Raw genomic sequence first — 18,142 nt, 5'->3', positions numbered from 1 at the left:
TTCCAGAACCGTCTGTACACAATCCTGTGCCATGTGTGCTCTGGGATGGCCCTGCTTGAGCAGGGAGGTGGGACCAGATGACCCACAGTAGTCCCTTCCAGCCTGACTCATCCAGGGATCCAGCGGTCCCACGGCACAATGGCAGCGCCATCTCCATGCCTCGTGTGTGTCCCTGCCTGTGTCCCCCTGTCCCGTCTGTGTCTCTGTGTCTCTGCCTGTGTCCCCGTGTCCGTCTGTGCCCCTGTATCCCTGCCCGTGTCCCTATAGCCTGTCTCTGTCCCTCAGCCCCGTCCGTGTCCCGCTGCCCCCGCCCCGCCCGCCCTTCCCGGAAAGGTTCCCCGTTCGCTTCCGGTTCCGTGCCCCATCATGGCGGCGGCCCCTGCGCCCGGCGGGCTCTGAGCGCTGCGGAGCCGCCCCGCTCCTGCCGCCCCTTCCCCGCTCCGTCCGTGCGGGGCGAGCCGGGCGCGGTGCCGGCGCCACCGGGAGCCGTTCCCGGGCTGCCGCGCCGCTCCTGCCCGGGGCCGAGGCGCCGCCGCCGCCATGGCGCCGGTGCAGCTGGAGAGCGCCCAGCTGGTGCCGGCCGGCCCCGCGTCAGCCCCGGCCCCGCCGGCCCCCGGTGCCGTGACAGCCGCCGCCAGCCCCGGCTACCGCCTCAGCACCCTCATCGAGTTCCTCCTGCACCGCACCTACGCCGAGCTCACCGTGCTGGCCGACCTGTGAGTGCCGCAGATCTCTCTCCGTGCCCGGCTGGCGGTGCCGCCTCGCAGCATCCCGGGTGGATGCGGAGGCCTCGCCAGGGATCCGTCCCGGAGCTCATCCGGAGCTGGAGTGGGGGGAGGTGGTCGCGCTTTCCCATTCATAAGATGGTTTGGGTTGGAAGGGACCGTAAAGATCACCCAGTTCCAACTCCCTGCCATGGGCAGGAACACCTTCCTCTCGACCAGGTTGCTCAGAGTCCCATCCAACCTGGCCTTAAACACCTCCAGGGATGGGGCATCCACAGCTTCTCTGGGGAACCTGTGCCAGTGCCTCACTAGCCGTGCAGGGAAGAATTTTTTCCAGATGTTTAACCTAAACTTATACTTTTTCCATTTGAACCCGTTCCCCGTTGTCCTGCCCTTGTCCATTCTCCCACCTGGGGACACGCCTGTGCAGGCAGGTTGGTCTCTGCATCAGGCTGTGTCCAGGGGCACAGTGAAAGCTGCTGAGTGATCTGTCATAAACAGAGAAAATGACTGTGAGAACTGAGAGCAGCTGCAGATTGCCTGCTTAAATGCTTAAGTTTGCCCCCAAGTTACTGCCAAAAACCCCCAACTGTAGTACTGGTACTGATATTAAAATATGTGAAACTGGAATGTCTGAAACGGAGATATTTTCAGATGCTGCAACTCCTGGAGTTACCTCTGTAGTTTTTAAAATACCATTTGATTATTTTTGGGAAATAAGTTATTTACATTTACTTAATGATTTGCTATGCTGATGTTGTTGCATTTGAAGTGGCAAAACAAAGGGATGATTTTGGGCCAAGAAAATCTTTCCTGAAAGCATTTGGACTCTGAATAAACCTGTTTCCCTCTTACTTTGTTTAACCATAGAGGTTCTTGTGGGGAAGCTGTGTGTTTCAAGCCGTGACATACAGAACAAATGGGAAAAGATAGGTACAGCTCTTGTACAGTACCGTGTCTGGTAAGGGTGCAAACAGAAGTTTGCCTGACATGAGTTAAAGGATGTTCAAACTCTGGAAAGGACAAGGAATTGTAGTTTGCTTTGAAAAAACTTCCAAAGTATCAGTAAATAAGTCCTTCCTATATGTTCATGGCTTATGTAGAGTGATTTTAGCAACCTTCATCAAACTTTTCAGTTAATTTGACCAGTTGGGGTTTGCCTGGTACAGAGTAGTGGCAGGTGACCCATGGTACTATATACTTTGTAGTTGTGTAGAAGTTCCTGTAACAAAATTTCTAGTTGTCTGGAATGTAATAGAACTGTATGTAATACATCTTTTTTTACCCCTCTTCTTTCATATAGATTACCAAGAAAGACTGATATGGAAAGGTGAGTTATGATAAGAAAATCTGTAATACATGATAAAATATAGAACTTGTTTAAGATATTAATATTAATAAAATGTTTTTAAAATAAAATCTTTTTCACATAATTTTAGATTTCATGCAAGAAAATAAACTTTGTCTGTCTTACTGTCCCTACACAGTTTCAAGATTTTTCTCAGCATAAGTGACAATATTGGGTTTTGTTGGTGTTTGGGGTTATAGTTTTTTGGGCTTTTTTTATTGCTGTTGTAGTAGGGGAACTCTGTTAAGGTTGTTTTTCTCTTCATGAATCTTGAAGCAGCGAATTGACAGTAAAGCTGACGTGAAAGGTAACTGGAGAATTTAAATAAATTCTAGTTAGTGTGATAAAGAAATGTTTTGTTCAGGAGAAACAGTTCAACAATGACAACAAGGTAAAAACTTCTATTCTGCATTTTTCCATGTTATCTGGTCTTATCATGAACACTGTTTTCTGCTTCTGTTCTAATGTGGTTTTGAAGTGTGAAAATTATTAGAGTGCAAATGTAAGAGACCAGACCAGCACCCTGCTGAGATGAAAAAAAATCCATTTACTTTTCTGTTTCTCTTAATAAATGTTATGAAACTTGTCAGAATATTGTTCTCTTCATTTGTGATGACATATTAATTGACCTAAATTTCTTTAGAGAGATATAGGAGCTATGATATTCCTAAGAATCTTAATAAACAATTCTATGTTCCAAAGTGATCATTAATTTCCAAAACTCTCATAATATGTGGAATTAATCCCATTTTCATGGAATCATGACCTGGAATGATTACTTGTACCCCTTTTCCTTCTGCATAGTATTTTATTAAGAGAAACAGTGTGGGTTTTGATTTGGTTTAGTTTGGGTTTTTAATTATCACAGTATTTACTTAAAATTACTTCCCACTGGGGTCCAGAGCCATCTTGTACTCATGGGCAGGCTTTTCCCATCTAGATATTTAGCATTTCTTGGTAAAGTTGGATTCTGCTCTGTTGGGCACATGGGTGTGGGGCAACAACTTAAATCCTAATTGATTAGAGAAAAGAAAATAAGACAGCCTTCAATGTACAAAGAATGTCCTATGACTGAAATTGTATTGAAATTAAATGTTCACATCCTTTTTAGCTTTGACTTACAACTCCTCTTGGTGAAATGGATTTCCAGCTCTTGGAGGAGCTCATCTGTAGGAATGTGGCTTAATTGTTCATATTTTCTCTTTTGAGAATGTAGTGCATTCAGTAGTTGAGCTTCAATAGTTGAGCTTCAAGCTCTATTTCTTGTAGCTAGAGCCTTGTGACATGGCACATATAGTTTGGTGAAGATGTGATGGTGTTGTTCTCTAATAAAGTTCACATAAAATAGAAGTTCTGTACTACAATGCCTATTTAAAAGATGCTGGGATAAGAAAAACTGATGAGAAATTAGGCATCATAGTATAATACAGCACTTTTTTTCAAGGTCATTTATTAGTTATCAGTTGTAGGAATAAATAACTTACAATAAAGTGGTTGGATTTAAAAAAAAAACATTAGTGGTGGGAAAACTAATAATGCTGAATTGTGGGGGAAATCCAGGGGCTTTCTTCTTGGTAATGGAAACTGGGTTTTAGACAGTATCATTATCTTTTTCTGGGTAACCTATTTCAGTCTTTGACCTCATCACTGTGTTTCTTTGTTTTCCTTGCATCTAACTGGTTTCTCACTGGTTTAGTTTGTAGCTGTTGTACCATGGCCTTCTGCACTTCTAGAAAGTGTCTGGTTCCATCCTCCCTACAATTCCCCTTTAGATTCTTGAAGATGTCAGTAGGATCTTGCCACAGCCTTTTCTTCTTAAGCAGGAGCAAATTCAGCTTCCTCAGCCCATGCTTGTATTCCACGTTTCCTGCAAATGTAAATCCTTCTTCTGATCTCCCCTTGATCACAGAGCAGCTCGTCCTGTAGAAGGCAGTTTGTTGATCAGGAGTGGGTTGCCCTTGGCAAATTTCTAATGGTTGTTTCCAGGCTCATTTCATGCCTGGTATTTATCAGGACATAGCTTAGAGAAAGATTTGTTCTGTGAAATTTTTTCTTAACTGAACTTAGGCCAAGTGAGCTATAGGTCCCAAGATCCTCCTTAACCTACTTGAAGAAGGACAGTGGTGTTTGCCTTTTTGCTGTCAAGACCTTTGACCACTGTGGGCTTTGAAAATGATAGAGAGCAACTTTTTTGTTTCTTGTTTGTAAATAATCCCTTTACTGAAGTTTCATCTTCCTTGAGTATTTATTTTTGTGTAGCCCAGCATGAGGTCATGTACCTATAATGAAAGACAATGCAACAAATTTGAAGGTCTTTATGTTTTATTAGAAGTAGATTCCCAGTGCAGTTGTCATTCAGGAATGATGATGGTGGTTCTGGAAGCAAGGTTCTGTCAAATCAAAGTAACAAGTCTTCTCTAGCATCATTTAAGTGGTATTAATGGAACATTACCAGAATACTCTGTTTAGATTTGTCAGTCATTTTCATTATTAAATTATTGTGCTTTTTGGGGGCTGTTTTTAAAATTTATTTCCAGTCACAGAACATCAGTTTGAATTTTTCTTGCTATCATGCTGCTTTCACCGTAAATGCTTGACCTAACTACTAGATTTTAGCAACTTCTGTGTGGAGTCTGTCTGAGAGTTTGCTGACTTTCTAAAGTATCACTGTAGTCATCTTTCAAATCTCATAAAGTTTTCCTGAATCTTTCAAAATTCTCAACATTTTGTTTTCATAGTGTGGTTACTGTTAGAGCAGTAACCACGTATAGCAGCTTGTCCACCACTTGAAATCTTAATATCAGGCTGAATGCCATTCCAAAACACGTGCTCTAGAACACAGAGAAGTTACTGGCTTAGTGCCCAAGTTCTTGGATGAGGTTCACAGTATGTAATGGAAGAAACAGGACCAGATGGTATTAACTGTTCTTCTGGCCTTACATGTTCATCTGCTACAAGCAGATTAAGCTTTACTTGCTCGAAAGAGTTAACCTCATTACAGCAGCACTCTCAGCAGAATCAGGCTTTTTTTGTGTCATGAGTTTGTGTTTTACAGCTTGGGATCAGGAGATGCAGTTTCTGTTTGGTAGAGGCCAATATCTTATGCACTAATTAATTGGTTTTTTTGTCCAAACGCTTCTGTTACTTTAGAAAATCATATCAGGAAAACAGCTTAGGTTTGGAGTTTTTTCCAAACTAAGTAGAAAACCATAGTGAAATTAGTAAATTGAACACATAGAAAGGGAGGAAAACCTCTATAAACTGTTGATGAAGTGATATTTCAGAGTGTATGGTATTACTGATCTACACTGTAGATCTTTGTGTCTTGCCTGATGCATCTGCAATGTAGATCTCTAATAAAGCATGAGCATCTGCCTGGGCCCCTGTTGCATTCTCTTTCACAAAAAATAGCTCTGAAGACATGCAGACATGCACTCATTTTGACTTATCTTGTACAAAAATGGTGAGAGGAATATTGAGAGTCAGTAAGTTCTTTCCTCAATTTCTTTGCAAGGAATGGAAAGCCAATTTAAAGGAGGGGGTTTTTGTGGTCTTCCCCACCACCACCCTATTTCCATATTGTAACATACTGTGTAAATATATTGTAGAAATGCTAGACTGATATTTAGTTTAATATCTTACTTATTAATTTATTTATAGTGAATATAAGTGTATTGTTACTGTCAGGTCCTGTAATCCTTGGGTATGTTGCCTACTTTAAACTTAATCTTAAGCCTTGGGGAAATCCTATAAAATGTGTAAAGATAATTTAGTTGAGCTCACTATGGAATTGTTTCTCTTACAGTCAGTGATTAGTTCCTGTGAATATGCATTTTGTTTCCCCAGACAGTCATGATTTGTTAGAATCCATGTATGTTGTTAGGTATTTGTAACAGAGACGTTTTTCCCCGTGTTCTTAATCAAACAAGCCACATAGTACTGATGTCTGCATTAACACAATTAGAAGTTATCATTACAGCTCTTTTTTTTCCTTTTAATTGGCACACAGTTAAAGTACAGCTTTATTATATATCTGAGTGCTGGCTTAATGTACTTTTTTTTTTTCCAGAAAAATAGAGATAGTGCAGTTTGCAAGTCGCACTCGTCAGCTGTTTGTTCGCTTGTTAGCCTTGGTCAAGTGGGCTAATAATGCTGGGAAGGTGGAAAAGTGTGCGGTAAGTTAGAGACACAGTCTGGCATGAAACAGTCTCTGAGGGATATGGCATATTGCTGCACCCTGACTTCTTTTTACTACAGAAATTAAAAAAAAAAATCCTGTTTGGAATTGTATAATCTTGTTTTTTAACAGTTCATGTTCCCAAAATATCATCAGTGGTGTAAAGTGAAAGGCTTGTCTGCACATAGTTTCAGGAACGATTTTGGTTAAGATAACAGGACAGGGAAGATGGTGATCTGAGTGTGTTAGTTCTTATTATCACATTCTTCGTGATCTTGGATAAATAAGAATAAAGTCCAGAATATTGAAGAAAAACAAGCTCCTACTGATTACAAACAAGTATGGTTGCATTCCAGTAGCAATCAGCAGATAAAGAGCTGTGAGGCTGTGCAGATCCCCCACAGCATCAGGAATGGCATGTAGATTTTAAGTGTCCTTGCATGTGAATGTAAGAAGCGGCCAGAATATTCATTCTTTCTTTGTTTTGTAAATGCAGTTACTTGAAATGGAAGTGACGGATAAACTGAATATAAAGGGCCATTGATTTGTGCATTTTTTTATTTGCCTTTTTTTTTTTTTAACTCCTTGTCCTCTGCAGATGATATCAAGTTTCTTAGATCAGCAAGCCATCCTGTTTGTGGACACTGCTGATCGTCTGGCATCGCTGGCTCGAGATGCTTTGGTTCATGCTCGGCTGCCCAGCTTTGCCATCCCATATGCAATTGATGTTCTGACAACTGGATCCTACCCTCGGCTGCCCACCTGCATTAGGGTAAATACCCCTGGGGGGTGTGGGAATCCCCTGTACGGCATCAAATGCACGGTAATCAAACTAATTGTCTGTGTGCAGATGGAACTGAAGCTCAATACAGGCCTAGTGCCAAGTCTCTGCAGTGTCAGTTTCTCATGCAGAGTACTTCCTGTTTGAACAAGTTACCCTCGCCCAGTAAAGCATTCCCTCCATTAATTTAGTTCCGCCAGATTTAGTGATTTTATTCAGTGGTCAGTCTTGGGTAAAATGTAATCAGCTAGAAAGCAAATCTGAGTGTAAGATATAAAACTTCACTGGGCAATGGCCTGTAGTATTTATATTTTCAGACTTCTGGTCTGGTTGGTTTCCACAGTTGCTGCTATCAATCTGTTATACCTGTTTGACATATGCAGACTTGCTCGTGTTTGTTGTAACAGGATAAAATAATCCCTCCTGACCCAATAACAAAGAGTGAGAAGCAAACCACACTTCATCAGCTGAATCAGATCCTTCGCCATCGACTTGTGACTACAGATCTCCCTCCACAGCTGGCAAATCTTACAGTTGGTAAGAGCTGGAATTACTTTTTGAAGGATACATCGTTGCAGGGTGATACAAAACTGTTGTTTTAATGCTAAAGCAAAGCTAAATGGTAGCTTAATTGAGACCATTAAGAATGCTCCATCTATTAAGACTGGGATCCTGTCTCTGACATGAAAATATGTGGGGTTTTTTCCCAGTTTGAAAAATGAGAGCACTGATAAATTGCTGAAATATTATTTATTTTCAAGAAGAAATCCTGTGCAGGTAATGCCAAAAAGTTTTAGACATTGTCTTGCTCTTTCAGCAAATGTTTTGTGAAACAGTCTTTGGACTACTTGATTTAGTTTTAAAATCAGTTAAAACTGTTAGGTCTTTCTGCAGAAACTCTTTGAACTTGAGTTTAAACAAGTCACTCAATGTTGCTTTTTTAAGCTGTTTTGATATTCATGTTCAGGCACAGAATTTGTTGATATTTATGCATGCCTTTTGTTCAGTGGCTCACCACAGTACCAGATCTCTTAAACTATTTTGAGATCTCTGTTATTATTTAGCCCAAGCAGTGGTAAACATTAAGACAACCTTTAATACAGGAAGGATGGCTATAAACTGAACTGGTTATTGCAGATTCACAGAGAATAGGGGGGAATGGACCTAGTCCCTGCTTTTAACCAAGACAAGGTTAGCCATTTGTAAACCATTCCCCACAGACCTAGATCAAAGATATTTCTGAAGAATCTTAGTGCTAGCTTTCTCTAGTCCCTGTGTGAGTGCTTGCAGTATCAGTACTAGATATATTTTTGTCTAATGGAAGTATATGTGAATGATATGGATAATATGTCTGAGTTTATGAGAGTTTTCAACTAGCTAAACATTTCAATGAATATTATTTTCTGTTTTGGAGTGTGGTTTGTTTTAAGAGCATGTCTAGGTTGCTCTTGAAAATGAAACTTCCAAATTTTTGCAGGAATATTTCTAAATGTCTTTAGTTGTAAAGGTATTTAATGTAGTTTGTTAAATGATTGAGAAGGTTGACCTGCATGTCAGAGTAAGGACTTGTACTTACTTGTTTGCTCTGCCTCTCATTCTTTTTATGACCTTGCTTACACAGTTTTAAAGTCCTTGTTCCCAGTTTGTGAAACAGATAGCAGTGTTCACAGGTGTGAGGATGTACATGTCAATTAGATAAGTAACATGCATAAACTTTGCTTGTTGTGTATATATAAATTCTGCAAAAGATTATCTTCTTCACATGAGTAATATTCTAATATTAAATAAATGCTTTGCAGCGAGATGTGTTTTCAGGGCTGGATTTCAGCCTGGGCTGAGATCCATGTTCTGAATGTCATTTGAATATTGCTGAAAGCATTCATTGTTGATAGTAGCAAAGAATAGGAATATTTCAGCCAGATGTTTTGTTTGTCAGGCTGGTAGTCAGCTCAGTGTTACTCTGTAGTACAGAAGCACAAGTGTTAACAAGTTATCAGATTTAACAAGTTAACTTCAGGGCAGTTTGTGCATCTTTCTATGCTGCTTATTGACATTGGGTCTGTTGCAGACTGTAAAATGTTCACAGTTGCATGGAAACATAAGCAACAGAGCAGAAATGATAGGGAAGTAATCCATTATAAGTGCCAGGAGCTACCACACTGTTATTTTTTAGGCATCTTAGGAGACTGAGTGAAATAAAACATTGTTTTCTTCCTTAGCCAATGGCCGTGTGAAGTTCCGAGTTGAGGGTGAGTTTGAGGCCACCTTGACAGTGATGGGTGATGACCCTGACATCCCCTGGCGCCTTCTCAAGCTGGAAATTTTGGTTGAAGACAAGGAAACTGGTGGTAAAGAAAAAAATCAAACCTTTACACTTTTTGACATGATGTTTGTGTCTGTGTAAGTCTTGTTTGTGCTGGATTTTCTGCATATCACCACTTAAGAGAATGAAGTTGTATGTATTTGTCCTGTTTTGACCTTGCTTTGTAGTCTTTTAATACCTTAACAAAGCTATACAGTGACAGGGTAGTAAAATGGCTGCCGTTTCCAGAGTAAAACAAGAATGTTGTTTTCTTATAAAACCTGGTATGGAAATTGCTTGGTACAGTTGTACCCTTTTTATTTTTAATTTATCAATTTACAGAATTATTTTAAATGCCTACTTTCCTGATGGCTAATGTGACTTATTTTTCATTTGCTAAAGATGGTCGAGCCTTGGTTCACAGCATGCAGATCAACTTCATCCATCAGCTGGTCCAGTCCCGGCTGTTTGCTGATGAAAAGCCCCTTCAGGACATGTACAACTGCTTGCGTATCCTTCTGAAAGGGCCTTCTGAATTTGGTGTTTATTGTAGCCTTGCTCTTAGATGCTGGAAGTCAGGAAAGATGGTTTCCCTGCTAAGTTTGGGGGAGATGTCTGGACATGAAGTTATGGTGGCCTTGAAGTAAATTATGGCCTTGGAAGCAGTAATTCTCAGGTGTCTGCATGTCAAATTTAATTCTACACAGTAAATCAGCAAAGGTGAAGTATTCAAGGCAGCAGGTTGTGTGGTTAGTCCATGCAGCAGCAGCAGCTAATTTTGGAGATGAAATACAGAGCTGTCTTGGAAGTTCTGGGAGCTGGCAATTCTTGCTACCAAGAACTGCAGTAAAGTGCGGTTGATGAGGGTGTTTTAACTCTATTGTATGTGTGTGAACAATGAGAGGAGATCATCAGGACATCACAGGATGTGCAGTGATTTTCCACTTGCAAAGGGCAGATTACTTGACAATGTTAAATGGATTTCAGGGAAGCTCTTTGTGCAAAAAGAGTCATGTTTTTTAGAGTGACCCTGGGAGATGGGGTTAGTGGTAACTGTAGGATGAGTGAACTTTCTTTGTTAGTAATCATCTTTTCAGTAAAAGATGGTGACAACTAGAAATCTAATACAGGGCTGTGACTCTCTTGTGTAACAACCTGTCCTAGTTTAGAGTTTAGAAAAACCACAAAGAAACCCCTTTGAGAAATATTTGGTGCTGTTTATATGTCTTTATCTCTGGATTAGTACATTAGTGTGTTTTCAGACAGCATCTTGTGCGACTTAGGTGACAAAAGGAGTGATGTTGTGTACAGAAACAGGTTTATGTAGTGTACAGACTTCCTGGACATCTTATATTTTCTTAGCTCCATGCATTAGACTCCTTCTGCCTGGCTCTTCAGCTGGAAGTCTTGCATTCACAAACACTAATGCTGATCCGAGAGCGCTGGGGTGACCTTGTGCAAGTGGAGCGGTACCATGCAGGGAAATGTCTCTCCCTCTCTGTTTGGAAGTAAGTTCATTTCAAAAGGACTCTTAACAAACAATAAATGAAATAACAGGAGGGAATAATAAAAATAAATTATATATACCAAGCTTGAGCCATAATTTTCAGAAATGTACTTTCTTTTTGATGTGATACTTCTAAATTCTTGTAATTAAGTACCTACGCATGTTGTGTGATTTGCAAAGAAGTAAGGGTTGCACGTTAATGTACAGATACCTAAAAATTGATTAGGTCTCTGTCAGAGTTCTACTGTGTTTATTGTTTGACTTGCACTAGATAAAATTTTAAAAAGCAATCTGAGTACACTTATGATTGTGTTAAATTTGCAGTCATCTAAAATTCTTCATGTAGTTACAGTTTATCAACAATTCTGCTTTAAAATGTCATCTAAAACACATGCCTTTTTCAGTTCAGCTGACACAGTGTTGTTTTTAGCCAGAACACACAGAATCAAGGTTTAGCTACTGAAAAACATATTTTCTGTTTTTCCAGTTGCATGGTTTAATTATTCTATTTATTTTAAGTCAACAGGTACTTGGCAGGAAAACAGGGACTGCGTCTGTCCATAAGGTCACTATAAAAATTGATGAAACTGATGTCTCAAAACCCTTACAAATATCTCATGAGCCTCCACTGCCAGCTTGTGATTCCAAACTGATGGAAAGAGCCATGAAGGTAAAGGTTTGCTTTGCTGAAGGATCTAATTTTGTGAATTGAAAACTCAAGTGCTTTACACTGTCAATTTGTTCCACTTTGACTCTATTTAAAGAGCTGTTTCTAAGATTTCTAGTAAGTAGCTACTGTAGGTTGTGTAGTGTTTACGTGAGGACCTCAAATTGTTGTTGCAAATTATTGGCCTTGACTTAATCTTAAAAATTGCACCTACTTCACAGTGCATTATACCACTTGTGGGATGGAATGCTGAGGCTTGGAGGGAACAACAGCAACATATCAGTTATTATTAGAGTTTGGCTTGAAACACGTTATAGAGAGACAGTTCTTTCCTGTCTTGGAGCTCCTCTGAAAATCGGTTTCCCCTTGTCACTAGAGTTGGCTACCTAGCAGTGCTATCCACTTCAGAAAATCATACATTATGATTTGGAAATCTTGTGCTGAAGAGCTCATGTGGTTTGTTTGTTTCTTACAAGTGTTACATGAAGCTTAGTTTTACATTATGATCAACCAGGTTTTATCGTGTGGTCTATTTGAATGTTCAAATTCCTGTGTTTTAAATGTGGGATTTTGCAATGATCCAAAATGAGTAACTGTAGTCAACTACCTACTTGGATCGTGCTTCACTGGGGATAATTCTAGATCTTGGTAAAAGATATTTTAAAAGAAAAACTGCATTCTGAGTATTATAATAAATCCTCTGTAAGTCCCTCAGCAAATGTGGCTGTGATATATCAGTATGCCTGTTTGTCATTATTTCTTTCTGTGTTTGGGTTTAGGAGAGTTAGTAAATTGGAGTGAATGGTGTAGTCTTCACACTTTCAGTACAGTTTTTCTGCAGGGAAAAGCTCCCCAGCTCAGATTTTTTGCCTGTTCTTTCACAGAACTTTTCAGTTTCAGAAAGTTTCACAGAACTTTCTACTGATGGTAGCCTCCACCTCCTGTACTGACTTTGTATTTCAGCCTCTTGGCCCATCACGTTACCAGTGCTGACAGTCAAGTCTGTATGGTGAATGTCAAGAACTACCAAGGTTTCAGCTACAGAGGGATATGGGAAACCTAGTGAAGCATGGGAGCCTTCTGCTCTACTTGTAGAGTAGTAATTGTACTGTTAGTATAGTAAATATATACTACATTCACTTCTTTAATAGCCTAAATTAGCATATTTCGGCTACTGAATATAGAGTTGATTCAGTGAAGGTGCTGTATTTATGTGTAAATCCAAGGAAATTCTCTTTATTTACAGCATCTGCTGAAGATCTTTTGGAGCTGACACAGTCTGAGCTCACTGAATTAAGTCTGCAGCCTGTAGGTTAAGATATGAGGCCACTGTAAATTTGAGATGTATCAAAGTTAATGCTGTCCCCCTTTATGAGGACTTGCTCTGAGCTTAAAAAAATTATCAGGTGTGGTAAATACAGTGCTGTTGTAGTGTTTGAATAATGATCTTGGCTGTAATGACGTAGATGGCACACTGGGTTTCTGTTTGTTTAAGATACTGTATAAAACAGTAGCATAAACAAACATGTTTGACTGAGCAAGTTATTCTGCATTAACCCACTGAAAATTGGATGGATCTATAGAGCATGTAGTCACTTCTTAGTGAGGAAGATTAACCCATTGCAGCTGCTGAGGTGAAATGATGTAGTGGATGGATAAAAACTTGATTTTTAAGGCCTTGTCTTGGAAAGTTTTTCTCTGGGGAAGGTCATTCTGGTATGCAAAAGCTTGCACTGAATATAGTATAATTCTGTGGTATATGAACCTCTTCTGCATTTATCTCTTATGCTAGAATAAAATTTTAGTTTAATTCAGCTTTAACAGTTTTCAAAGCAATGTGAGGTTACCTAGAAAAGAGATTTTTGTGGTAGTCTGGAGCTTTGCCTATGCAAAATATGTAAATAAGGTGACTGGAATGTGAATGAATGTGAATGCAAATGCTTTAATTTAGATTGTACAAGTAAGTTACAGTAAATATAAGTGGTGGCCTGAGCTTCAGCACTGACAGTGCAGCAGAATGTAGATGCAAGCCTCTAGATGCTTCTGGGTTCAGTAGGGTTGGCCATATTCAGTGTCTGTTACTGCACTGTTATCCTGTTAGCAGGACTTAAACTTGTTGGATTTCATGTTACAGCTGCATGTGTGTTTGTGTAGAGGCAACAATATCCTAATGAAGTGTTGCTTTGGGGTATTTTGTGTTTGGGGTCTTTTTTCTTTAGCTTAAGCTAGTTACCAATGTCTGAGGAAAAAAAGCTAAGCTGAAAATGGACCAACCTTGATCCAGAACAAGTAGGTCTGCACAGGGAGTGGTAAACAGCATAATTTGTGAAATGTCTTTTACATCTTCTTCTAAAATTAGCTCAAAACTCCTCCCACTGCCTGCTGCACAGACAGCCTCTCATGGTAGCTTGTTGCATTTTACAGTGCTCCAGATACTCAAGTTAATACTCAATGTGGCTCACCACAGTTCTAAGCAAATTAGTTCTGAAGTGATTGTTTCATTAAATACCTTTGTTCCACTGTGCTAATGCAGAAAGTCTACACATCAAATATGAGCTTACTCAAGTATTTTTCATTTTTACAGATTGACCACCTATCAATAGAAAAACTGCTAATAGACAGTGTCCATGCAAGATCTCATCAAAAACTCCAGGAGCTGAAAGCCATTCTTAAGACCTATAATGTTAATGACAATTGTATGTGTTTTCTGGTGACGTTTTTCTAGTTCATTTCCATTTGTGTCTAGGGATGGTTTCCTTTTCTTTTGATGATTTTTGTTGTCATTAAATTTTAAATTTTAAAAAATTAAGGGAAATATGTTCAAATTAACAAAACTTAGCTCTGAATTATTCTGCATTGATAATTGTAAAATACCCATACATCTCAATGCAGTGTAATAAATGAAGCTGGTAGAACATTGCTGTCTGGCTTGAAGGGTTAAAATTCGCCTACTATAAAACTTGTTTGTGTTCAGAATTGAAAGCAAATCTTTCACTATTTTGAACTAGTTCTGGATGAGACTTTCCTTAAACTGCTGTTGAAACTTTTGGTATTTAGATTGGTAATTGTGAAGCTGTGAGTTAAAAGATAATTGAGGAATAATAATCTTCGTATTTGATCTGCCTTTTCTCATTGGTTTGTCACTGTTTTCACTGAGAAATTATTATATTCAGATTCCTCTCTATGCCAACACTATAATAATAATGTGCAAGTGAAGTTCGTTTCTCTAAAAACATACCGGTTTTTTAAATTATAATTGGCTAGTTTTAATACAAGCTGGGATTTTGAGTGAAATTATTAACACCATTTTTTGTTTAGCCTTCATTGAGACGGCTCTCCCAACTCTTGTAATTCCAATTTTGGAACCATGTGGTCGATCAGAGTGCCTGCATGTATTTGTTGATCTCCACTCTGGAATGTTCCAGCTGATGCTGTATGGTGTTGGTAAGTAGACACAAAACCAGGAGGTATTTCATATCTTGCAAGAATCCTGCACTGTGATGTAATTGTGTAGGAACAATTCTGTCAGATCTGAAAAGTTTTCTGAGCAAATGAACCCCGCACTTGGGTCATCATCTAGGTATTGGAGTTTGAGGAATAGAAAAGAGGATCTTAGTGCTTAAGTGTCACAATTCAGTTAAGATTTTTTTAGGAGGACCACAGAATAATTATTGTTGGGGGTCAATGCAGTGCATGTTCTTTATGACTCGTGATTCCTGGCTTGTGCTGTTAATGGATGGGGTCATTTCACATGGACCTGAGTGAGAATTGTATTATGTGACCTTATGCATTTTGAGTTACTTCTGTTCAAGTCTTAACTTCAGGTTTCACATTGCTTAAGAAAAGAAAGGAAGTTCTTTTACTTTATTTGGTTAATAACATCCTGCTGTGGTCTCACAAGCATTATGGGTCATCTGTTGGTACAAGGGACAACAAATACAAGTTGCACCAGAAGTTTCATCTCAATATGAGAAAGCAATTCTTTACAGAGAAACCAAATAATCCTTAGAACAACCCCCTGAGAGTTTTAGTGGAGTCTGCATCACTGGGAGATGTTCAAGATGCAGTTAGAAATCTCATCTGTGTTCCCTTTCCCACAAAAGGTTGGACCAGGTGATCTTTCAAGATCCCCTTTGAAGCCCGAATCTGGGCTGTTACATAATTGTAAGATGAATTAGATGAGACGCTTTCAATGAAAGTTTGAAGTTTTGTTTGAAGGTGCTAAGGCCATTCACCCACCTGATGTTCTTGCAGATCAACTGACACTCGATGACATAGAGAAGTCTGTTAATGATGATATGAAGCGAATCATTCCTTGGCTTCAGCAGCTCAAGTAAGTGATTTGAACAATTCACTTAGTTTGCATGGAATGAATCATCACGACGACACTTGCATGGCTTTGTGTTTTACCACAATAGGGGTTATACTTTGAAGGTTGTAAGTAACCTTGAATATTTGCTATCTCCTCTAAGCAGTGCAGGAAAGTCTGGTTTTATTTGGAATTGATTCCATAGTCCTGCTTTAATTTTCTCCCTTACATTAGCTTCATGCATTGCTATATGCACACTTTGCATAAAGTCTTTTCACTTTGAAGTAGCAGACCACTAGCTTCCTGAGAATCTCTTTTTCTGTTCATCTTCATCCTCTGTGTTCTTTATTCCACTCTGTTTCTGCAGCTGAATTCTGCTTGTTTCTCAACAATAATGATCTCACTTCTCACAATACAGAGGAAAAACAAGGAAATGGCCTAGGATGATTTAAATAATACCTGTTTATCTCCTAGCACTTCAGCCCTTGCTGGTTTAAGCCTCTAATCTTCCTTCCATAAAGCCCTGAGATTTAAGCACAAGATACATTTGGCTCCCATAAGAGGTTGTAGCAAATAATACAAACACAGTTTGCATCTGCATGAGAACTGAGTTCCACCTGCTCCATCGTTTTGGAAATTCCCAGTGCTCTGAGTTAATTGCAGGGTGGAATCTCTATTTGAGGAATTCTGCTTCTAAAAGAAGCTTGATGATGCATGAAGCACTGGCACCCTGGAGGAACTAATCAACCTCCCTTTGTTATAAATAATGTACTTGAGATAATGGCTTGGGTAGTGCTGCAGTTTCTGAGGAAGCTCAGCAGTCCCCAGAATGTCTTTTAGGACAGCTGTATCTGACATGTATCTGTGAGAATAAATGTGGTGTGTTGTGATGGAGAGGCCCACATTTTCCACTGCTGTTGTCAGTGGAAGTTTGACTGAATACTCAAGTCATGCATTTCTGAGCCACGTTCAAGCCTAGCTAGTCTCTGGCCTTGCCACTATAGCCAAAATCCATTGGAGCAGGACAAAGTTTAATTCCAAACATGCAAATAAATTTGGTGTCTTGCATGTAGCTCTCCATCTCCGAACTTAATCAGGTGAATGAGTTTGTTTGTAATACATCTCAAGAGTGACACCCACCTTCAGTGACTTATTTTACTGTATTGCTTAGCACCATATGGGAGCAGAGATTTTCCTTTCAATCACAAAATGTAATTGAAGATTCCAGATTGTCAAATAACAGCAATCTGCATGTTTTTTTAAATGTTTTCCTTCTGTGTTTTATATTGTAATTTCATGTTATAGTGTATAAAAATATATTCAGCAAATAATTTCAGGGCTTTTCTCCTTGAACTAACAGCTGTCTGTTAATGAAGACAAGATGTAAAGATAGTGATAAAAAAATATACAGTAATGAAATTTTCTATGTAATTTTTCTTTATTTAACTTGTGCTGCAGTGATAGATGTTGGCTTAGAATATGACTGACTTTTAATTTGGCATTAATGCTCTACACAGCAGTCTCAACGTACTAATACCTTTTTTTCCATGCAAGGTTCTGGCTTGGACAGCAGCGCTGCAAACAGTCTATAAAACATCTGCCTACAGTGAGCAGTGAAACTCTTCAGCTAGCTAATTATGCCAGCCATCCAGTGGGAAACCTTTCCAAACACAAGCTGTTCATCAAACTCACTCGCCTTCCCCAGTACTACATTGTAAGTAACTGAAAAATGCTTCTGTCTTTTGCTCCGTGTCAGGGGTATCCCAAGCAGTTTGTTGTACTGTTAACATTAGCAACCATGTGATTGATGTAATGCTTGATTCTCTCCTTTCCCTCCCTTCTTCTGTGGGACTGTTAAGCACTCAGACTCATACAGAAGGAGGCACATACAGATTTATTATTCACCAACCTTCCCCATTTTCTGTGTTTCCTGAAAGGTTTGGTCTTTCTTCTCTTCTTGGATACCTTTCCCAGCCACAGTATTAATACATTGACAAAAAACCTAATGTATGTTCTTTGAAAAGGAAAGGTAGGAACTGAATTAGACTTACTCTTAGCTTCAGAATCTTTTCAATTTGTTTTGTTTAAATATAGGTTGTAGAAATGTTTGATGTTCCTGGCAACCCCACAGAACTAGAGTACAAGTACCATTTTCTCTCTGTGAGCTATGCTGAAGGAGATGACAGCCCTGCCACTGCACTTTTACTACAGCAGTTCAAACCAAACATTGAAGAGTTGGTACTGGACACAAAAAGTGGCAAACAAATGAAAAGTGGTGTCAAGCGCAAGGTACGTGTTCCAACAGCCATTGGGGTGGTTACAGTGC

General features: G+C 39.4%; 1 protein-coding gene across 1 annotated transcript in view; it reads left to right on the top strand.

Moving 5' to 3' along the window:
• The first annotated feature begins 525 nt into the window (after positions 1-525).
• The window catches only part of MED14 (mediator complex subunit 14), a 34,405-nt gene continuing 16,788 nt past the window's right edge, over positions 526-18,142 (top strand). The window contains exons 1-14 of the mRNA XM_014876790.2: positions 526-716; positions 2,029-2,055; positions 6,143-6,248; positions 6,849-7,022; positions 7,439-7,568; positions 9,251-9,379; positions 9,736-9,843; positions 10,709-10,841; positions 11,360-11,510; positions 14,092-14,203; positions 14,826-14,951; positions 15,762-15,840; positions 17,371-17,530; positions 17,911-18,105. Coding sequence (XP_014732276.1) covers positions 541-716; positions 2,029-2,055; positions 6,143-6,248; positions 6,849-7,022; positions 7,439-7,568; positions 9,251-9,379; positions 9,736-9,843; positions 10,709-10,841; positions 11,360-11,510; positions 14,092-14,203; positions 14,826-14,951; positions 15,762-15,840; positions 17,371-17,530; positions 17,911-18,105 — 1,806 coding nt within the window. The 5' untranslated portion in view covers positions 526-540. The remainder of the gene's footprint in view (positions 717-2,028; positions 2,056-6,142; positions 6,249-6,848; positions 7,023-7,438; positions 7,569-9,250; positions 9,380-9,735; positions 9,844-10,708; positions 10,842-11,359; positions 11,511-14,091; positions 14,204-14,825; positions 14,952-15,761; positions 15,841-17,370; positions 17,531-17,910; positions 18,106-18,142) is intronic.

This window comes from Sturnus vulgaris, chromosome 2 (genome assembly GCF_052056855.1).
Source record: "Sturnus vulgaris isolate bStuVul1 chromosome 2, bStuVul1.hap1, whole genome shotgun sequence".
Taxonomy (NCBI): domain Eukaryota; kingdom Metazoa; phylum Chordata; class Aves; order Passeriformes; family Sturnidae; genus Sturnus; species Sturnus vulgaris.
Note: the sequence above shows the minus strand (reverse complement) of the source record. Positions and strands in the feature narration are given on the sequence as shown.